The 21,049-nt window shown below is 41.5% G+C and overlaps 1 protein-coding gene across 1 annotated transcript in view; it reads right to left on the bottom strand.

The window, feature by feature from the left end:
* Positions 1–21,049, bottom strand: part of LOC134336815 (double C2-like domain-containing protein beta) — a 300,546-nt gene that overhangs the window by 169,757 nt on the left and 109,740 nt on the right. The window contains exon 3 of the mRNA XM_063031310.1: positions 17,778–17,852. Coding sequence (XP_062887380.1) covers positions 17,778–17,852 — 75 coding nt within the window. The remainder of the gene's footprint in view (positions 1–17,777; positions 17,853–21,049) is intronic.

Genomic DNA, 21,049 nt, shown 5'->3' with positions numbered 1-21,049 from the left:
ATAAGCAAGCCAATTCCGAATCTAAATGGCCAAGTCAACATTCATCCCATGCATCTTAATTTTCCAGATGGGTCTGCCCTGATGGACCTTGTCAAATAACTTAGCATAATATATGTAGACAACATCCACTGCTATAAACAACAGGAATTCTGCAGATGCTGGAAATTCAAGCAACATACATCAAAGTTGCTGGTGAACGCAGCAGGCCAAGCAGCATCTATAGGAAGAGGCGCAGTCGACGTTTCAGGCCGAGACCCTTCGTCAGGACAAACTGCTATACTTTCATCAGTCACCTTCAGCAATTCCTCAGAAAGATCAAGTTAATAAGGCAAGACCCAACCCATCACAAAGCCATGCTGACTGTTCCTAATAGACACTGTATGGTAGTGTAGTAGTTAGCAAAACACCTTACAGCTCTAACTGTGAAGTAGAGGTTCAAATCCTGTCACTCTCTGTAAGGAATTTGTACATTCTCCCTGTAACAGCTGAAGTTTGATTTGGGTATTGCTTTCCTATTAGGAGTTTCTGTATGTCCTGCTTATGGAATGTGTGGGTTTTCTCCAAATCCTCTGGTTTCCTCCTACAGTCCATAGTCGCAACCCCTGTTCAGCCTTTGCCATCCTTTCCAACTTTCCCTAAGTAAGGCAAAATGTTTTGTCTTCAGCAAGGGCTTTGCTTTGTCCCCCGTGCCCACAACTCAACGAGTGCTGCCCCTGTCATGGCGCAGAGCTCTGCTTCTATTGCCTCTGAGTCCAAGCCTACTACTTTGTTGACAACCTTCTCTCCTGGCTTCAACCTTCCTGCTCTTCTTGGAGCTCCCACCCTGGCCTTTTGCCCACTCTGGATCTTTTCATCTCTAACTGCTGACAAGACATCAACTTCACTGCTCTTGTCCCTTATTCTAGCCTCATTCCCTCTCAACACACTGCTCACCATACTCTGCAGCAATCCGAACCTCACCATCAAACCTGCAGACAAGCGTGCTGTTTTTGTCTGGTGGACTAACCTGCTGAGACCAGATGGCAGCTCTTAAACACCTCCTCTTACTTAACCCTTGAATAGGACCCCACTGAAGAGCACCAGGCCATTGTCTCCCATCCCATCATCAACCACAATGACTCTGGAGATCTCCCATCCGTATGGTTTTCGTACCCTGCACTGGTAATTTCAGTCTCTTACCCAAGATCTAAAAATATATAGTCCCAAGTAGGTGCATTGATTCTGCCTGCTGCCACCCTACTGACCTTGTCCACATACTTTGACTCCATTTTGAACCCCCCCCCTATTCAGTCTCTTCCAACCTACTGTAAAAAGGTACAAAAGTTCATTTATACAAAGGTTCAAGTATACAACTCTGAATTTTTTCTTCTCCAGATAGCCGCAGACTAAGGAAATAATGACAGCTTGATTATCAGCCCCCAAATCCCTCCTACCCACACAAAAAAAACTAAACAGGTGCATCAACCCCCTAAATCCCCCTCCCCGCACAAAAATCAAGAAAGATTAGGCAAGAAACAATTTTGACAGAAAATTCTCTGGCAAAACTGGTTCTCAACCTGAACAATCTCTTTCAGCTCCTCCCATTTTCTCTAATCCATAGGTGTAACAAAGGACACTCACATGGGACCTAGGCATGCCTGACTTTTTTGTCGACCATGTAGTACAGTCCATGTCCCTAGCCGACACTGGCCTGTCCACATCCCCCCGGCCAACACTGCCAATACTCACCAACTTTTTTTTTGGCTTTCTGCACCCATGCTGAGCTCTTCAATTTCATCAATTTTGCCTCCAGTTTCCACCTTGTCCTCAAATTTACTTAGTCTATATCTGACACTTCTTTGCCCTTACTCAATCTCCCTTTTTACACTATCCACTGAGATCTTTTACAAACCTACCGCCTCTTCCTACACTGTCACTTGTAAAAATGCTATTCCCTTCCCTCAGTTCTCAAGTCTTTGCTGCATCTGTTCTCAGTATGAGCCTTTCCATTCCAGAATATCATTCTCCATAATTTCCACCATGTCCAATGAGATCCTACCACTAAGCACATCTTCTCCTCTCCCCTTCTCCACTTTCTATCAGGATCACTTCCTACATGACTCCCTTTTGTCCAATCATCCCTCATCATTGATCTCCCTTCCGGCACTTATCCTTGCAAACGTGAGAAGTGCTACACCTGCCTCTACATCTTCTCCCTCACCACCATTCAGCGACCCCATCAATCCTTCCAGGTGATGCAACGCTTCACCTGCAAAGCTGTCAGGGTTATCTGTTGTATCTAATACAATAGCAATGCCTACTTCAGGTTGTTGTTTATTGATTACAGCTCAGTGTTCAACACGATCATACCCTCTGTTCTAATCATCAGGCCCCAAAATCTGGGCCTCTGTACGTCCCTCTGCAACTGGATCCTTGACTTCCTCACCAGGAGACCACAGTCTGTGCAGATCAGAAATGATATTTCCTCCTCACTGACAATCGATACTGGCGCACCTCAAGAATACACGCTTAACCCAGCGTTCTACTCTCCCTACACCCATGATTGGGTGACAATCTCCAAGGAGCATTGATAATAGCTGGGGACACCAGTCTGGTAAAAACACTGCGCAAAAGGCAATGACAAACCATTTCTGTAGAAAAAATTTGCCAAGAACAATCTCAGTCATGACACGGCACATAATGAACAAACCATGGAGAGCATTGTAATTGATTGCATCACTATTTGATTATGGAGGGGCCATTTATTGCACAGGATTGGAAAAAAGCCGCAGAAGGTTGCAAACTCCACCAGCTCCCACTCCATCATGGCCACCAACCTCCCCACTATCCAGGATACCTTCAACAGGCAATGCCTCCAAAATAAATACAAACTTATTGCAAGTTATAGTTTTTATTACTGTGTATTGCAATGTACAGCTGCTGCAAAACACCAGAGTTCACAACACAAGCCAGTGATATTAAACCTGATTCTGTGCAACCTCCACTGAGGTTAAAATGAGACGAGAACTAGAGGTCATAGGCTAAGGATGAATGGTGAAGTATTTAAGGAGAACGGGGGGGGGAGGAGAAGAGGTGGTGTGTACGTGCACACATGCGCGCGATGAGCTGCCAGTAGAAATGGTGGATGCAGATCCAATGGCAACATTTAAGAGAAGTTTGGAAACATACATAATGAGAGGTTTTTGGAGGGCTCAGCGCAGGCATGGATCTGTGTGACGAGGCAGAACAGATCAGCCTGGACTAGATGGGCCAAGTGGCCTGTTTCTATACCCACAATGACATTAACTTCATCTGCACCTGAGATAAACTCTAACATGCTTTACTGGCAACCAACCATCCTCTGAAACCTTCACTCAATATGTCACTACTGAACAGTGCTTTATGAAGCAGAGGACAAGAAAACTTTATTTGCTTGTTATACTTTACCATTGTCCACTTGTATCAATGTTGCCTTCAATATCTGTATCTACAGTCATTTCTGGCAGAAGCAATTGTATGTATTCACTAGTTTGCTGTACCAGACAATAACCAACTCATTCAACTGTTACTGCTTGTTTTGAACTGTTTCAATGTATTTTTAATGAACTGTTGATTTAATTCTTTAAATTCATTTCCATTTATTTTAATTACTCACTCCAATGTTAACCGACTTCAAGTATCTCTGTACATCAGAGACACCTAAAATCTGTCATAATGCCTCAGTTTTGAAAACGACAAAGCTCAGTAGCCATTAACCACAAGGCTTTTGGTATCTCCTGACCTGAAAGGTATAATCAATCCAGTGCAGTTTCCAAGTGAATGAGGAATCATCTCCAAATAAATGGTTGGATGCCACTTAAACTGGTTGAATCACTTTTCTGTAGAAAATTGAAGATTCAGAAATAAGCTGATTGAGATCTTTAAGGTTGCAAAAGTGTGAGAGAATAAAATGTCCCTGCCCTCTAATCTCCTGCCTGGCGGGACCCTGCGTACAGGACAAGTGCCGCATCCGCCCTTGCACCTTCTCCCTCACCATCATTCAGGGCCCAGTACAGTCCTTCCATGTGAGGACTCTCTTCACCTGCAGTCCGTTGGGGATCATGGACTGTATCTGCTGCTCCTCGTGGCTTCCTCTACATTGATGAGGCCACCCTCAGGTTGGAGGAGCAACACTTAATGTTCCATCTGGGTAGCCTCAAACCCGATGGCATGAACATCGATTTCTCTAATTTCCAGTAATACCCTTCCCCTCCTCTCTTTTCCCTTTCCCCATTCTGATTATCCCCTCACCTGCCCAATACCTCTTCCACCTACCAACTCCCAGCTTATTATTTCACATCCCCTTCCCCACAACCTCCCCCCCCTCACCCGGTTTCCCCGATCACCTGCCAGCTTGTACTCCTTCCCCTCGCCACCGACATTATTCCAGCTTCTTTCCCTTCCTTTCTAGTCCTAGGAAGGGTCTCAGCCCAGAGTGTCAACTGCTTATTCCCCTTCATAGATGCTGCCTGACTTGCTGAACAACATTGTGTTTTGCTCAATAATCCCAGCATCTGAAGAATCACTTGTTTTCAAAAATGTTTCTATTTGCAGGCAAGTATGAAAGTAGGAGACAAAGATATATTGTCTATTGTTCTAGGATAGCTTTCTACCAGGAATTGCCACAATTGCCCCACTGGGCAATGTTGGTAATCTTGCTAATCCTTAAATTAGACAGCAAAATCTGAACTGCCTGGGCCTCAGGTGGTACGTAGCTGATTACATGCTCCAGATCACCCATCAAGGCTTTAACAGAATGAAAAATTCTGTACTTATTGAGTGCTAACACCCCAAAGTGTCAGATGCCATAACATTGTCATAAGCTAGTCTCAGATTTCCATGCCCAATAGTCAGGCATGGCCGATTACCTGAAGTTTAAACAGTTAGTCAAATCTAGACAGCAAGATTCAGCCTATATTATCACTAATCAATCCAACAAGATTTCAGAGAAACCTCTCCATTACCAGAGGACATAAATTTAAGTTAAATCAGAGACTTAAGAGTATTTGAGAAAGCACTTTTTCACCCAAAGGATGGCTGAAATTTGGAACTAGTGAGGGAGGAGGAAGCAGCTACTTTCACACATAGGTAGCATTTCAATGAGCTCTTCCAATGCCATGGCACTGAAGGCTATGGGCTAATGCTGGAAATTGGGATTTGTATTGATTAGTGATGGCTAGCATGAATTTGGTTAGGTCAATAAGTCTATTTACATACTGCATGACTCCATATGATTCTTAAAGAGCGGTTAGAATGAGGTACTGGTTGCAAATAACAGATGTATCACAAGTGTAAATTGGACAAATACATTAAGGAAGACAGTAACAGTATTCATTGTAGCAACCAGATGCCGAAGGGTGGGAGGATGTTCATGTAAATCATTAAAATCACCTTGGCCATGTTCTGTTGAAGGCTCATTTTTGTGCCATAAATATTTAATAATGTGTACACATAATCAATAGAGGTGCTGTATTTCATGCTTATTGACATTTGAGTTGAACAAGTGCCATTTGAAACTGGTGTTATGAAGCTTCCCAGCATTAACATGAAGCTGGAATAAGTAGTTTGGGGGGCTGGGGGAGAAGAGACGGGAAGAAGTACAAGCTAGAAGATGATAGGTGAAGACACGTGAGAGAGGAGACAGGTGGGTAAATGAAGCGAGAAGCTGGGAGGAGATAGGTGGAAAAAGTAGAGGGCTGAAGAAGAAATCTAAGACAGGAGAGTGAGCCATGGGAGAAGGGGAAGGAGGGACACCTGATGGAGATGACAGGCAGGCAAGGAGAAGAGAAGCAGCAAGACGTGAACCAGAATGGGGAATGGAAAAAGCAAGAAGGGGAGGGGGAAGAAATTACCAGGCATTCCAGAAATCGATATTCATGCCATCAGATTGGCGGTTACCCTAATGAAATATTAGGTGCTGCTTCTCCAAACGCCCCGCCACCACTCTATTCTGGCTTCTTCCCCCTTCCTTTCCGGTCCTGAAGGGTCTCAGCCCAAAACATCAAGTCTATTCCTTTCCATAGATGCTGCCTGACCTCCTGAATTTTGTGTGTTGACCCATTGTTCATGTACAGAACTGTGCAAAGGTCTTTAACACTTCTATATAGCTAGGGGAACCCAAGACTTCTGCACTGCACAGAGAGCAAATTTGTAAATCTGGTGGGAACAGAGGATGTTGGGAATGTCAAGCGTGGAGGACAGGTGGCAGAGAAGAAGGTGCCAGGGGCAACAGGAGGCGTGGGTACAGACACACCCAGCCCTGAGACACCAGGCATGGTCATTTGATTCCAAAAAATTGGTTTATTGATCATTACAGAATGTCTCTCTGGTGCTTCGCACTTCCTCCTTTCTCCAACCATGATTCCCCTCTCCCTTCCCCATTCCCAGTCCACAATACAGACCCATATCAGTATCATGTTTATCATACCTCACTTGTCATGAAATTAATTTTTGTGGCAGTACAGTGCAGTACTAAAACTTCTACAGAATTATGTAAAAGTCTTAGTCATGAAAGTTGAAAGCAAATAGAAAACTTCCTGACCTTTACATTGAACAGTTTAATCTCTCCAATTCTGTTTACAGATGTTTCTGAAATTAATAGTGCAAGCTGTTTTGAAAACATTCCAAAGATATGTGCTTTAAATGTCAGAAGACAGAAGGAAATATATGTTTGGATACAGGCAGCAATAGAAGGCATTTCTTTCAATGAATCAATAACTATACCCCTTTACTTTCACTACAGTTACTCAGTGCTATACGTGTTTCATTTCTTTAACGCTGACATTCCTGCTAGCTATTGTGTATGTTTTCCATTATTTGCAATCTGACCTCGAATTTACTGTAAGCATTTTCTAAGCTGAGAGATGACAAAACTCTTGGGCTACTGGTGGTTAGAATCCCTTGTGAAAATGGCCCTGCAAATGCTACAAAGTCCATTTGATCCAAATACTAAATAACATTTTCATAATCTGTCAAAGCATCGATAAATAAACTTTTTCGGGGGGGGGGAAAAATCTGCTGTCATTACAACTAACTCCGGATTAAGATACTCAACTGATCTTGCACATCTTCCTCACCAACATCGTAGATGGATGCAAAAATTAGGAGAGTTTCCCGCAGCCTAGTTAAGCAACGACCTACGCTGTTGTACTTGAAGAATCATAACTATTTGCAAAACATGACATCAGGAAAGCTGCAGGCTTTGTTGTCTCACCTGGTACTCTAAAGCACCGTGAAGATCAGCTAGCACCTGACTTCACTATTTAACACCTCCCTGCAATAATGCAGGGTTCCAGACTGCTTTGAAGTTGCTACAATCATTCCAGTTCCTTAAAAAAAAGGACAAGATCACTGGACATAATGGTTATAGGCCAATCACTCTGAATTCAGTAGTTTTGAAAACCTTTGAATGTTTGAGATATTTAACACCTCTCTGCAATTATGCAGGGCTCCAGATTGCTTTAAAGTTGCTATAATCATTCCAATTTCCAAAGGCAAGATTACTGGACCTAATGATTATAGACTAGTTGCTCTGACATCAGTAGTTATGAAAGTCTTTGAACGTCTGACATTGGCCTTCCTTAAGTCCATTACTGATACTATTCTTGACCTGGTATGCTTTGCTTATAGAGCAAATCACTCAGTTAAGGATGCAGTTAACTTGTGCCTTCATTACATTCTTCAGCATTTAGACTCTCCCAACACCGATGTGAGGATCTTGTTTATTGATTTTGGCTCCACCTTCAACATTATTGTTCCGGAGTTGCTCCACAGCAAGCTAACCCAGCTAGCTGTACCCTACAGTGCCTGTCAGTAGATTACAAACTTCCTGACTGAAAGCAAGTAGTATTAAAACTGGGCTCCTACTTCTCTGATCCAAAGTTAATGTTATGAGCACAGGCTCTCCCCAGGGCTGTATTCTTTCACTCCTCCTCTTCTCATTTCATACAAATTACTGTGCCTCCACATTAAAATTCTAAAGCTCATGATGACACAACTGTAATTAGTTGCATCTCGAATAATGACGTGACCTGCTAGCAAAAGAGAGCTAGACCATCTCACAGTATGGTTTGCTCATAACAACTTGATGCTTAATGTTATCAAGACAGTGGAAATGAGGATTAACTTTCACCAATAACCCGCTCCCTGCCACATTTAGAAGCTAATGGTCAGGATGTGTCGGTGGTCAAATCATTTAAATTCCTAGGGACTACCATCACCAATACATTGAAGCGGGACAAGCATCACTAGCAAAGCCCACCAGAGATTGTCCCTCTTACGCCAGTTTAGGAAAGATAAGACCATAAGACATAGGAGCTGAAATTAGGCCATATGGCCCATCGAGTATGCTCCACCAATCAATCACGGCTGATCTTATTTTTTCTCCTCCTCAACCTTATTTCTCGGCCTTCTCCCCGTAATCTTTGATGCCATGTCCAAACAAGAACTCTGTCTTAAATACACCCAACGACCTGGCCTCCACAGCAGCATGTGGCAATAAATTCCACAAATTCATCACCCTCTGGCTGAAGAAATTTCTCCGCATCTGTTTTGAATGGATGCCCCTCTAACCTGAGTCTTGTCCTAGACTCTCCCACCATGAGAAACATCCTTTCCACATCTACTCTGTCTAGGCCTTTCAACATTTGAAAGGTTTCAATGAGAATCCCCCTCATCCTTCTAAATTCCAGAGCGTATCCTGATGAATTTTTACTCAGCCATCAGCGCGAGTATTGTGACCACCTCCATCACCGTTTAGTTTTCCGCCACCTCCTCCAAGTCCAAGTTGCAGCGAGTGGTCTACACAGCGGAGAAGATCGTTGGCTGTCAGCTACCAACATTAAGTCTTGTTCATTGTCAAAGAAAAAAAACTGATAGAAAATACTGCCGACTCCACCGACCCTAGTCACTGTTTCACCAAATTGCCATTAGGAAGACACTTCAAGGCCATCACTACCAGGATTGCACATCATCACCAAAGCTTCTTTCCTGTAGTTATCCATCATCCCAACAAAACTCACTCAAGTGTATACTCTAACTGCCCCTACACACATCTAAGTGGTCTTTCCTGCACTCCTTTTTCCTGTTGATAATTGAGGCCGTTCAAATGTTCACCTTTAAGTTTGATCATTGACGTGTTGACTGCTCATGGCTGTATTTATTATTGTCTTGTAAATTACTGGCTGCTATTGTGTTGTTTGTTATGGTATTGCCCTGTGTTTCATGCTTCGCACCGAACCACAATCAATTCTGTTATGTGTCACAATCTGCAAATAAAGTGATTCAGATTCAGGTTTACTCATTGTCGGACCCTACCTTTAGAAGTCCTGTCCGCTAGCAGTTCAGACCCACCAAGTAGTATGAATATATTGTCAAGTAGGAAAGCCCCAGGATTCTCCAGACACCAAAAGAATCTCACATCAGAAATAAAAAAAACTGGCAAAGAAACTTCTTCCTAGCTGCCACCTACTTTCCAACCTGAAGTGATATACCTTTGCTCTCTACATTGAGCACTTTGAAAAAGCGTCAAAAGATGCAAGGGTACAGAATGGACTCTGCTTGGGTGGGAGTTTTAATGCCATCAGTTAGCAGCACAATTAACCAGCATGGTTGTGCACTGAAGAACTGGTGCCAGACTGGGTGTGTGACAGGTTGAGCAATACAAAGGGTGCTTCCATTTAACCTTGTTCTCACCAATTTTCACACTGCAGACACAAACATCCTTCCATGCTGGTGGGAGTAGCAACTACCCAAGTGTTTTAGATACAAATACCTAGAAACTGGATTGCACCCACTTTTGGTATGATAAGCTTAGTGCTGATGCCAATTCTAAAGTCACCAAAATGGTGAAATTGTGGCTCATTTGCTTTAAGAAAACATTCATTATTGTATACATGAAGGTAACACCCAACCTGTGCAGCCGACACAGCCAAATGCCAGGTGGATATCACTTGTATAAAATTCAACAGGGCAAATTGTGCCAGAAACTGCTCAATGCAGTTTCCCGCTAGCTGCAGCTTCACCAGATGTGTATAAATATTGAACTTGCCTGTGTTAAATGTTCATCACGTTTTTATGCATAATTAATAAACAAAATGCTGGAGAAACTCAGCAGGTCAGGCAGCATCTGTGGAGAAAAAAAAACGGTCGATGTTTCAGGAAGAGACTCCTCACTCCTCACGACGGGTGCCTGTCCAAAACATCGACTGTTTATTCCTCTTCATGGATGCTGGCCGACTTGCTGAGTTCCTCTAGCATTTTGTGCGTGTGACTCCACAATTCCAGCATTGCAGGATTTCTTTGTGTTCACAATAAGCATGACTTGTAGTCTACGGTTCTGATTTGCACTGAGCAAATTCCCCATCTGGTTGTGGGACAGCACCACTGTGCTAAATGGATCAACTCAAAATCCAACTGGCTACTCAAAGCAAGATTTTCATGAAGAACTGGAGAATTGTTAGTAGCAGCAGAAATGTACTCTAACAATGTTATGGGCTTACACCTCTCACTCTCCCTTTGGTAATAAGCCATGGGCCAACCCTGATGCACTGATGAGTGTACAGTATTCTCATGTTGACCTCAAGATACGTCATTCAAGGAATCTCTTCCTAGTAGCCTTTGGCTCATGGGTCTCCTGGCAGAGACACTCCAGAGCATAGAATGAGCCACTTGTACACAATGGCTACAGGTGATACCAAGCTCTTATGACAAGTGGCAGTCACCAACTTACAGATGGAGGGATGCATAGGACAGCGCATCAGTTCACAGTATCTTTGATCTGTTCTGTTGTAGGAGTTGAATTGTTATATGATTAAAATCTACAGGGGCTGATTTTCAACACAAAATTGTATCCTCTGAAGAAATTTTAATCATTGAATCCCTCACCATCCAGCACATCCCCTTTTCTCATTACTATCATTGGGGAGGTGGCTAGGAGTCTGAAGACCCATACTCAATGTTTTAAAAACTTTCTCCGTCAGATTTCTGAGCAATCCATGAACATTACCTTATTATTCCTTTGCACTATTTATTTTACAACTTGTAGGAATATGCTTGCACTCTGCTGCTGTCAACAAATCAACATAGTTCACGTCAGTGATACACGACCTGATTTTAAATAGTTCCACTACTTTCCGCATGAAGGTAAACAAGCTCTTGATAATGAAAGTTGAAAATTGAAGCCTTTTGTTCCAATTTCTGAATTACGTATCGCGTGCATTTGCAATATCATCACTTGAGTAAAATACAACAGGGTGAGTTGTGCCAGAGACTGCTCAGTGCAATTTTCTGACTGCTGCAGCTTCACCAAGAAATGTGTATAAACACTGCAAAACACGTCTGTGTGTTAAATGTTAATTATACAAAAAAAACAGGAGTAGATGTGATTTCCAGTCTAAGGTCCTAATTTGCACTGAGGGAATTCTCTATCAAGTTGAGAATCATCACCGCTGTGCCAAATGTGTAAATTCAGAATAAATTTGGCCACTTGAAGCAAGGTTTTCATTGAGCACTGGGGAATGTTAGTCGCAGGAGCAGTGTACTCTAACACAACTTCATGGGCTTGCACCTCTCTCACTCTCCCATTAGCAACAAGCCAAGACCAAACATAGGGCAACGATGAGTTCGGAGGCGATGCCAGTAGCAGGGCAAGAGGTGGTACATCTACTCCTGAACGTCTCAACAATAACCTCTCAAGGGCAATTACGGACGAGCGATAAATGCTGGCTTTGCCAACTCCAATAAAGGAACAAAATGTCTTTGAGAAACTGCAGCTTCATTCCCCTCTCCATTTTGTTGTTGAACCAGGGAACAATCTTACGAAGTACTCCAATACATTTCAGATGATTCTTCACTGGGAGATTTAACAGATTCCCTGATGCTGCCTTATATCGCATGGTTAACTGCGGATCTATTAACAACTCCTGTGTGGTTACACACAAAGCTATTCGTCTCCTCCAGGATCAATACAGACCCGGAGGCTGCTCTTCAGCAGACACTGTTGCGTAACCACCAAATATGTTTCAAGTGCAGTCCTTGCCTGGTACAGACTCTTCACCTCAGCGGTATACACCCAGTGGCCCCTTTAGTAGGCACATCTGCTTGTTAATGCAAATATATAATCAGCCAATCATGTGGCAGCAACTCAATGCATAAAAGGATGCAGACACAGTCACAGATTCAGTTGTTGTTCAGACCAATATCAGAATGGGGAAGAAATGTGATTGAAGTGACCCTGACCATAGAATGATTGTTGGTATCTGAAGGGGTTGTGTGGTCTACTGATCACCTGGAATTTTCATGCATGACAGAGTTTACAGAGAATACTGCAAGAATCAAAAAGCTTCCAGCGAGTGGCAGTTCTGTGGGCGAAAATGCCCCATCAATGAGATCAGAGGAGAATGGCCCGACAGATTGAAGGTGCAATAACACAAGTACCACACATTACAACAATGGTGTGCAGAAGAACATCTCTGAACACACAGCACGTTGAACCCTGGAGCAGATGGGCTACAGCAACAGAAGGCCAAGAACATATACTCAGTGGCCACTTTAGTCGGTCCAGGAGGTTCACTGAGTATACATACATACATACTAGACCTCCATTCTACAGGTCCCTGTCACACCAATGATTCATCGTGCTACATATTCATGATGTTTGTATTTTTTAAATTTAGAGATAAGCACAGTAAGGGACCAAGTCGCCAATTACACCCATGTGACCAAATAAAGTACCAAGTAAAGCATATTTCTTGGAATGGGGGAGAAAACTGGAGAACTCAGAGGAAACTCACACAGTCACAAGGAGAACGTACAAATTCCTCACACACAGTGATGGAACTGACGGAACTGAATCTGGGTTGCTGACACTGTAATAGTGTCCTATTTACTACTACCCTACTGTGCTGCCCTGAAGGTCATGGGAGATCTCTCTGTTGGCAAGGCAGAATGAGTGATGCAAGATGCTGGTAAGCAGCTCCGGAGAGTTATTGAACCTGCACTCTGATCCCTTGGAAGCCCAAAAAACAGGTAAATAAACCGATATCTCAATGATGACCCAATAAACTATCAGATACTATCTGTAAACTAATCCGTGGGCAGCCAATGGAGTCTCACAGCTCCAGCAGCCCAGGTTCAATCCCAGCCTCTGATGATGCCGGTGTGGAATTTGATGCTCTCCTCATGATTGCGAGGGCTTGCTCTGGGTGGTCCAGTTTCCTTCCAACGTTCCAGAGACTGACGAGCCAGTAGGATAACTGACACTGTGAGCTGCCCTTAGTGGTGGAACCGAGGGACAGCTGAGGGGAATCCAAGGAGAGTGAAATGGGATTAGCATTGCATTAGAGGCAATGGGCACTTGCTCGTCAGCACAGATTCACTGAGCTGAAGGACCTGCTTCCACACTGACCGACTCCGTGACTAAACCATCTCGCAATGTGGGTTTGTGCTTGGGTAAACCAAGGACAAGACGCAGAACAAATGAGATGGATCATAATAGCTTTGAATTTAGGAAAGAAACATTCTTTGCCCATTTTCCATGTTAGGAAAGAACCATTCTTTTCCCATTCTCCATGTTGTGGCCTCATAGAATGCACCATACACATCGTTCCCTTTCCTACACACCCTTCCTTCTGTGTGCGTCTTCCCCTCTCTGCCATCTTGACTTGAAAGTAAAGCAGCAGCTGACAGGTTTTGTATGCGTGAGAGGCACAAATGAGTAGAAACAGGTGTTAGTGCCAAGGGAACCTGCTGGCAATAGGTAAGATTCACAACCTTTGAGCCACAGAGACTAATCCATCTGTTATGGGCAGGAGCAGATCTCCGTGTGCTTTGTCATTAGATTTATTAGAGATGATTTTTGAGTGAAAGTCTTTTAACTTACCAATACATAAAGACCAACAAATTAAATTGGAATGGAAAATTGTCTTTTTGTAGATCGAGCATGCAAGGTAGCAAACTGAAAGCATCCCACTGAATGGGATGAAACCATTTGTAGCAGCTACCCTTTATTGATTAATGTTATTGCAGTTAATTTTCAAAAATATCCAGAACACTGCTCATAGAATTGCTGCATTGTTACAAGAGGCCCTTCAGCCCATTGACTCCATGCTGGCTTTCAGTTGACCAACTTTATCAACATCATTCCCCTGCTCTCTCCCCAGCCCTGCTAAATATTCTTCCTCAAGTGATAAGCCGTTCCCAGCACCTTGACAAATTCTTCGTCGTAACAATAATGTGTTCAAAATCGTACTTTTATCTCTTGGCAGCACTTTTCTTCTTTCCACTATTTATTTTCCCAGTATTATTTATTTACTTTTGCATTTGCAGTTTATGTTCTTTTGTACATTGGTTGCTTATCAGTCTTTGAGTGCAGTTTTTCATTGATTCCATTGTATTTCTTTGTTCTATTGTGAATGCCTGCAAGATAATGAATCCCAGGGTTCTATAAGGTGACATATATGTCTTGGATAATAAATTTACTTGCAACATTGAAATCTGTACACTCTAGTCCTCTGGAATCTTTCTAGCTAAACCACTTTCTATCAAATCTCCACTCAGTCTCCTTCCCTATAATATTTGTAATCAAGTCCTGTGAATTATATCAAAAGGGACTGACCTGCCCCTCAGGCATTTTGGAAAAGAGGAATAACAAGTGAGACAACCCTCCTGCACTCAAACCTCTTTCAATAACGTCTTTACTGCTGCATCAGGAAATCCTATAACTGCTGCTCCTTTGATATAGGCACACAGCAAAAGATGGAAAATGGCTTTCTACTAAAAGCTGTTCTGTACTTTAAAGCCAGACAGAATGTCAAAGACTACTGGATTACATCCTGAAAAACTCACTCTGAAGACAAATTAAGTGCAAAGGCATCTCCTTCATTGTGATTCAGACAGGCACAGTATATGCACCACAATGTTCCTTTACAATTCACATTGAAATGAAGCAGCATTTGCCATAGATCTTTAATGAACATCCGCATCTTTTTCTCTCTCACTACCAACAGGTAATGTACCTTCTGAAAAATTTAACAGCAGTTCAAAAACCATCAGTAATTCCGGAAAAAAAGTCAAAGGAGCATAATTTTGAATACGTAAGTATTATTGGATCACATGTTGTTCCTTAAGGTCGTCATAGCCAGAGGGTGATAGTAGGAATAAGGCTCCTCGACCTATTAAATGCTCCCAATGGAGAGCATTTCAACTGGCCTTTGACAACCAAATCCAGTTCCTGGCCTTCACATATGCCTTAGCTACTAAACCCAGTGGAATGGATTTTACTGACAGGAGAATAGGCAAAGGCAGGTTACTGGCACCTTAAAACTTGTCACTTTGAGCAGATGGGGCTCACCAGTCGTGATTGGCAGCTCATCCAGAAGGAAAACTCTGATCTCAAACCTCCACTGTCTCACCACTATATCCACTCATACGGAAAGCTTCAAGAGTAAATCCAGGGGGAAAAGCCTGGAGCTGGAGCTCTTCTGGCAGTCCTCCATTAAGTTCAATGCTGACTTGCAACTCTTGCCATGCTGCTGGTGCCAAACTGTGTTAGTCTCTACTGTTCCTTTGGATTCATCAGCCCTGCTATGGCGGGCTTGCTCTCCACATCGTACTGCCCTGGCTTGCATATCATATGGACTGTAGGGACACAACATCCATGGTCAAACCCAGCCAACAGAGGGCATCATTGGATTAATGTGACTACTTATGATTCTTGCACAAATTACTTTGGATGGAAAGATATTAAAAACAACTTCTGGATAGTATTAAAAACAAAAGCTTAGCCGTTAAGTCCTGAAATATGCCATCCAATATAAATTGCCTAAATTTCATGGCAGCACTGTTCCTTTCATGATTGCTATGATCACTGACATAGAACTAACGCTGAGTTTAATTTCAACAGATATGCCATCAACAAGTTAGACTACCAAACTGCCACAAACTTCACTGGAAATCTGTGCACAGGGCTGGAACCTTACATTTCTAAAAACAATTTTCGGGATGTGGCGGGGGGCAGTTGGTAATAAATGTCTCTCAAAGAGTTTGAAGGACATCCAAGCTGTATCCTCAAGCTTAGTTGGCTATTACATAGCCCAGAGTCCAAAAATCTGGCGATATATAGAAACATTCAAAAACAATGCAAAATATTCAAGTTATCGTCAATGGGAGTAGGCAGTTTAAATGGTTTGGCACAGACTAGATGGGCCAAAGGGCCTTTTCCATGCTGCACTTTTCTACAACTTAGGAAACAAATTTGAAAACAATGAAAACTTTAAATTTAAAGAAAAACACTTAAATAGACTTAAAATACATAAGAATTTCAATTCATTTAACTGCAGTAAATTGATTATTTTAAGTTCAAATTCTACTTAATTCCTTTTCAAAGACTTTTTGATAGTCAACATACACCACATTAACTAGTTTTACCCTTTCTATTCTGTTAGGGATGAAAAGTGCCTTGTTGCCATTTTGTAAATTATAGGCTCTAGTATTTCCCCTATTACTCATATCAAATGAACAGGTCTGCAGCTCCCTGTTTTGTCTCTCTCTCCCCCCCCCCCCGCCCTTTTCTTAAACAGTAGGGTTACATTTTCTTTCTTCCTTCCTATCCATGGGGAACATGCAAGAACTTATGGAACTTTGGAAAATGACAGGTTACGCACCATCTTCAGAGCCACCCCCTTCAAAACTGTGGTTGAAGATATTTCACAGTTATGGGCATTTGTTGCCTTATATACACCAATAATCTTGCTAATTCTAACATTTTACTAATGCTGCAATTGCTATAATGTCATCAGTTCTGAGCTCCGCGAGACATGTCTTTGGAAAGTAATGGGAGACATCCATTTTGCTTCTCATTTGGTCCATATAATTGGGGTTCACCTGGAGCATTATTTACTATACACAAAGGTTAGATCTTAGATACTTGGTGGACATCAAAGTATCTTCATCACACTATGACTGTCCAAACTGTCTGTTGCTGGATTGGGAAGCGCTCCATCTTAATTCAGAAAACTACTCTGTACAACTTCTGCTTACTCTGAAATGAAACTCTTTGAATGATAAAGCTAAATTTGCAATCTGAATTCAGAACCAGCCTAACTTCAAATAGAAAAGCCATGCAAAACTCTCAGGGGAACAATGGATCACACAGCTTTGGTTCAATATGCTGTGTAATGCAATTCCAGTGTGGGTTTTCAAAAGAGGTTTAACATGCTCTCAGTTGGTCCTATGGACTCTCTAGACTTAATCAGAGTTCAGTAATTAGAGAGCACCAATCTGTAGCTTACACTCACCATCCATTTGATTTACCGGGACAAAAATGTAATGCATTATGTGCGTTCAAGGGGAAACAGAGCTCTGTCTACTGTCTAGGTAGCATTAAAGAAACACAGCTGCCTGTCTAGGATCCATCATGTTGCAATTGTTCTCAGACTTATTGCTGCAGTATAAAAGCAGTGTTCATAATGTACACCCATTGAGGTATTCATTCATTTACCAAATAAACTATTCTGCAATCTCTGAGCTAAACTGTCAATTAAGTACCAATTTCTACTACTTCAGAAGCAATTTTGAGCAATAGATGCCCACTAAAAATAGGACAAGGATTTCAAAACCTCTCACAGTCAACAAGAGTGGATTTTTATCTAAGACACAGCGAGGATTTGCAGCACATTTCATATTATGTTAATGGATTAGATTAATCTCAACACTTCCATTTTAAGCAGCTGAGAACATTGCTAATTTTAAACTAAGCTTACCTTACTGGCACCAGGGAGCAAATGCAATTTGACATAGGGATCAGCAAGCCCATTGTGGTCCATTGACTTGAGGCCCTTTAAGGAAAAAGTGAAAATGCGTTGTCATTATTCATGGTCAATTAATGATCACATCTTACAATGAGTAATTATCGACCCAGAAGAATTTCTTCACTCATATTTATGCCACTGGTATTTGATATGCCTGACTCTGTGATTCTTAAAATTGGAAGAAAAACAAACACATGAACTAAATTATGGAAATTGCTTTGCAATACAACTACAACACATCAATATTAAGTCGTCATATAGGACCCAAATACTATGTTCAAATGAAGGACTAATGGAGAAAACACACACACATGCACGCTTTAATGCTTATTTGAACACAACACTTACTTTAATTTTTTTTGGCAGTTTCAAAAACATAATTAAACACAAAACCAAAATTGGATATTCAGTATTAAAGGAGCTTATTAACACATTTCAGATTTAGAAAACTAATCGCACAATTTAACAGAGAAACAAAGCTGTAACTGTGATTTTCGAGGAATCGTGAATATCACGTTTAGGGTAACTGAAATCTGATGCCCAAAAACTGCTCCTCAAAGTAATCATTATCAATACTATCTTTGAACTAGACTATGGCTTAAAAGCCTGTCTTACTAAATATGAGTCCTCAAACAACCACTTGGTCAGATGAAATTTTCGTAACGATACAAATCTAACATTACATTTTACTTTCTGCTTCTGCTGTACTTAGAAAACTATTGACAATTGGATGTATTTTCCACAATAAAATACAGTGGATTTCAGTTAATTGGGCTATCAGTTACTTGGGACAGCTTGTTATTTGGACCAACTCTTAAATTAAAAAACTAATAGAGAAAATAGCTGGGTTCCCTTTGTTTATTTGGAACACCATGACACTTCATTTGGGCAGGAGACTGCTGCCAAATAGCTTCTAACTAGCATCAGTTGTGTGCACTTGTGCGGCCGCAAAAGATACTACACAATGCTCAGAGCAAACAGTTTTTAAAATAGGGTCAACTGCATGTGCTGGTGTTCAAATAGCAGTGATTTTTCTCACTGATAGTTGGTAAGAAATAAGCAGTAAGACAATTCAGAACTGTTTTGCTCACTGCATTTTCAAACATTAAGGCTTGGAGATGCCAGAAACAGCCGGGAGTGAAACTGAATTGATTATACTACTTCAACAAGCTAGGCACTGCGAACAATTTGAAAGCATCAAAGATCTTGAACATTACAATGAAAAAGATGATTCGGAGGATGCAATTGTTTGAAGTTTGGGATGAAGGAAGGCAGTCCTTTATCTCAACCAGGTACCCGTGCTGATTTTGTTCATTTACAGTCGGTCAAAAAAAACACGGTAGCATACACTGGATTAATTCCTCCACTGGGACCTATTAACTAAAACAGTTTTATAGCACAGTAGCAATGTTAATAGTGTCCTAATTTGTTCTGTTTTTCATTTAAATGCATAATTTATTGCTCAGTTAAACAGTAGTTTGTCTTTTTTTTCCCCCACCCCCCATACCTTTTAAACCATTTCTCTGAGATTTTGGCTAATTGGAGCAGCCCCTTAATTGGGCCAAAATGTACAAGTCCCAATGTGTCCCAATTAACCGAAATCCACTGTTCTGGATTTGATTCTGTTTGAATGTTATTTTGTACAACTCAGCAAATAATATAAACTTATGAACTGGGAGCAGGAGTCGGGCACTTAGTCCGTAAACCTGCCTTGCCATTTAATAAGGTCATGGCTAATCTGATCACCAATTTAAAATGAACTGTTGGCGATTTAGGCAGCAGTAGTGGAGATAATACACACTGAACTTCAGCTCAAGTTTCCTAGTTCTGACTGATGTACAGAGAATCTATGTACCAACGTGAAAGTGCGTGCACATCAGCTCAGAAATGGATTTTGCTCAACAATTGTTAGCTCACAGATGATGCATTTCCATTTGGAGTAAGTCCAGAAAGCTGACATTGCTTATTAAAGGGACAGGAACAAGAAGCTTCAGGAGAGGAGATGAGATAAAGTGACAAAAACTACGCGAGAATGATATCTAAAAGCAGACAAATGCAAAGGTCTTTTCAGTCAATATGTAGAAATAATAATAATACAAACCCTGAAAATTATGATTTCCTTTTGAAGACATGACAATTTTAACTTATTCGGATTCAATTACAGCAAAAAATGTCATCAGTTCTCATTTTGGATAATCAACCAGAGTCCCTGCATGCTGGCTGAATGTAGAAGTTGCAATTATATTGTCAGCACCATGGGTGCAATGATTAAACAGTTTAGATTTGATTAATGATGGCCAACGTTAAATTATCAACCTTTTAGTAATATGTTTTCATGCAGATTCTATCATTTGGCATTTGCTCCGATTGTACTTGCCATGCTGAGCAATATAGTTCAAGTCACCTTGGAATGCCTGGACTAAGACATCTAATATGCAGCCATAGCATAGGCCACTTAACTCCTGAACAGTATTGTTGATGGGAATACTAAAATGTATAAATGTGGCAGCACAATTCACTGTATTGGGAACACACAATTCACTTTTCCTTGCACCATTCAACAAACAGTCATGTGCCAGTGACAAACATTGAAGCTTGCAAGGTGTATGTCACTGCAGATCAACTCAATCTCAGAGGAAGTGCAATTTGATTTTTTTTTAAAGACTGTACTTGTGGAATTTCCTGTTATTGGAGATGGCATTCAACTCAGACAAATTCACAAATGCATCAAAATGCACCCAATCATTTCAATGTGCTGGAATCTACCCCACAACTTGATAAGCAAAGTTGTGGTATTTACAGAGATTGTTAGCATTCAAGAATAAACAAAATAACTGCAGTTCTCTTAGCTAATGAAAAAAAAACACCAACATAATTGAAATTCCTGATGAGTGGGAAAAACTCCTTTGTATTGACATCAACTTAAACCCATTCAGCTTTTTGACTCTCAACACAAGCTAGTTCACCAACAACCAAATCAGATGTGACTATTTCACCTTAAATAGTACTTAGAGGACATCCACATTTCCAAAAGAACAGAATTAAGATTGACTGGGATGAAAAATAGCTAAGGAACACTGAAGGATACTAACGTTAAGGAGGCATCATCGTCAGGAGTACTGAAAGGAAGAGCAAAGGAGATTCAAAGATGAACTGAGTGGTAATAACCACCCCCCCCCCCCCGCCCATGGGGTTGAAATTTTCGCTCAGTCCAAGTCGGACTT

The sequence above is a fragment of the Mobula hypostoma genome, chromosome 23, assembly GCF_963921235.1.
Source record: "Mobula hypostoma chromosome 23, sMobHyp1.1, whole genome shotgun sequence".
NCBI lineage: Eukaryota > Metazoa > Chordata > Chondrichthyes > Myliobatiformes > Myliobatidae > Mobula > Mobula hypostoma.
This window is presented reverse-complemented; position numbering and strand designations above follow the sequence as displayed.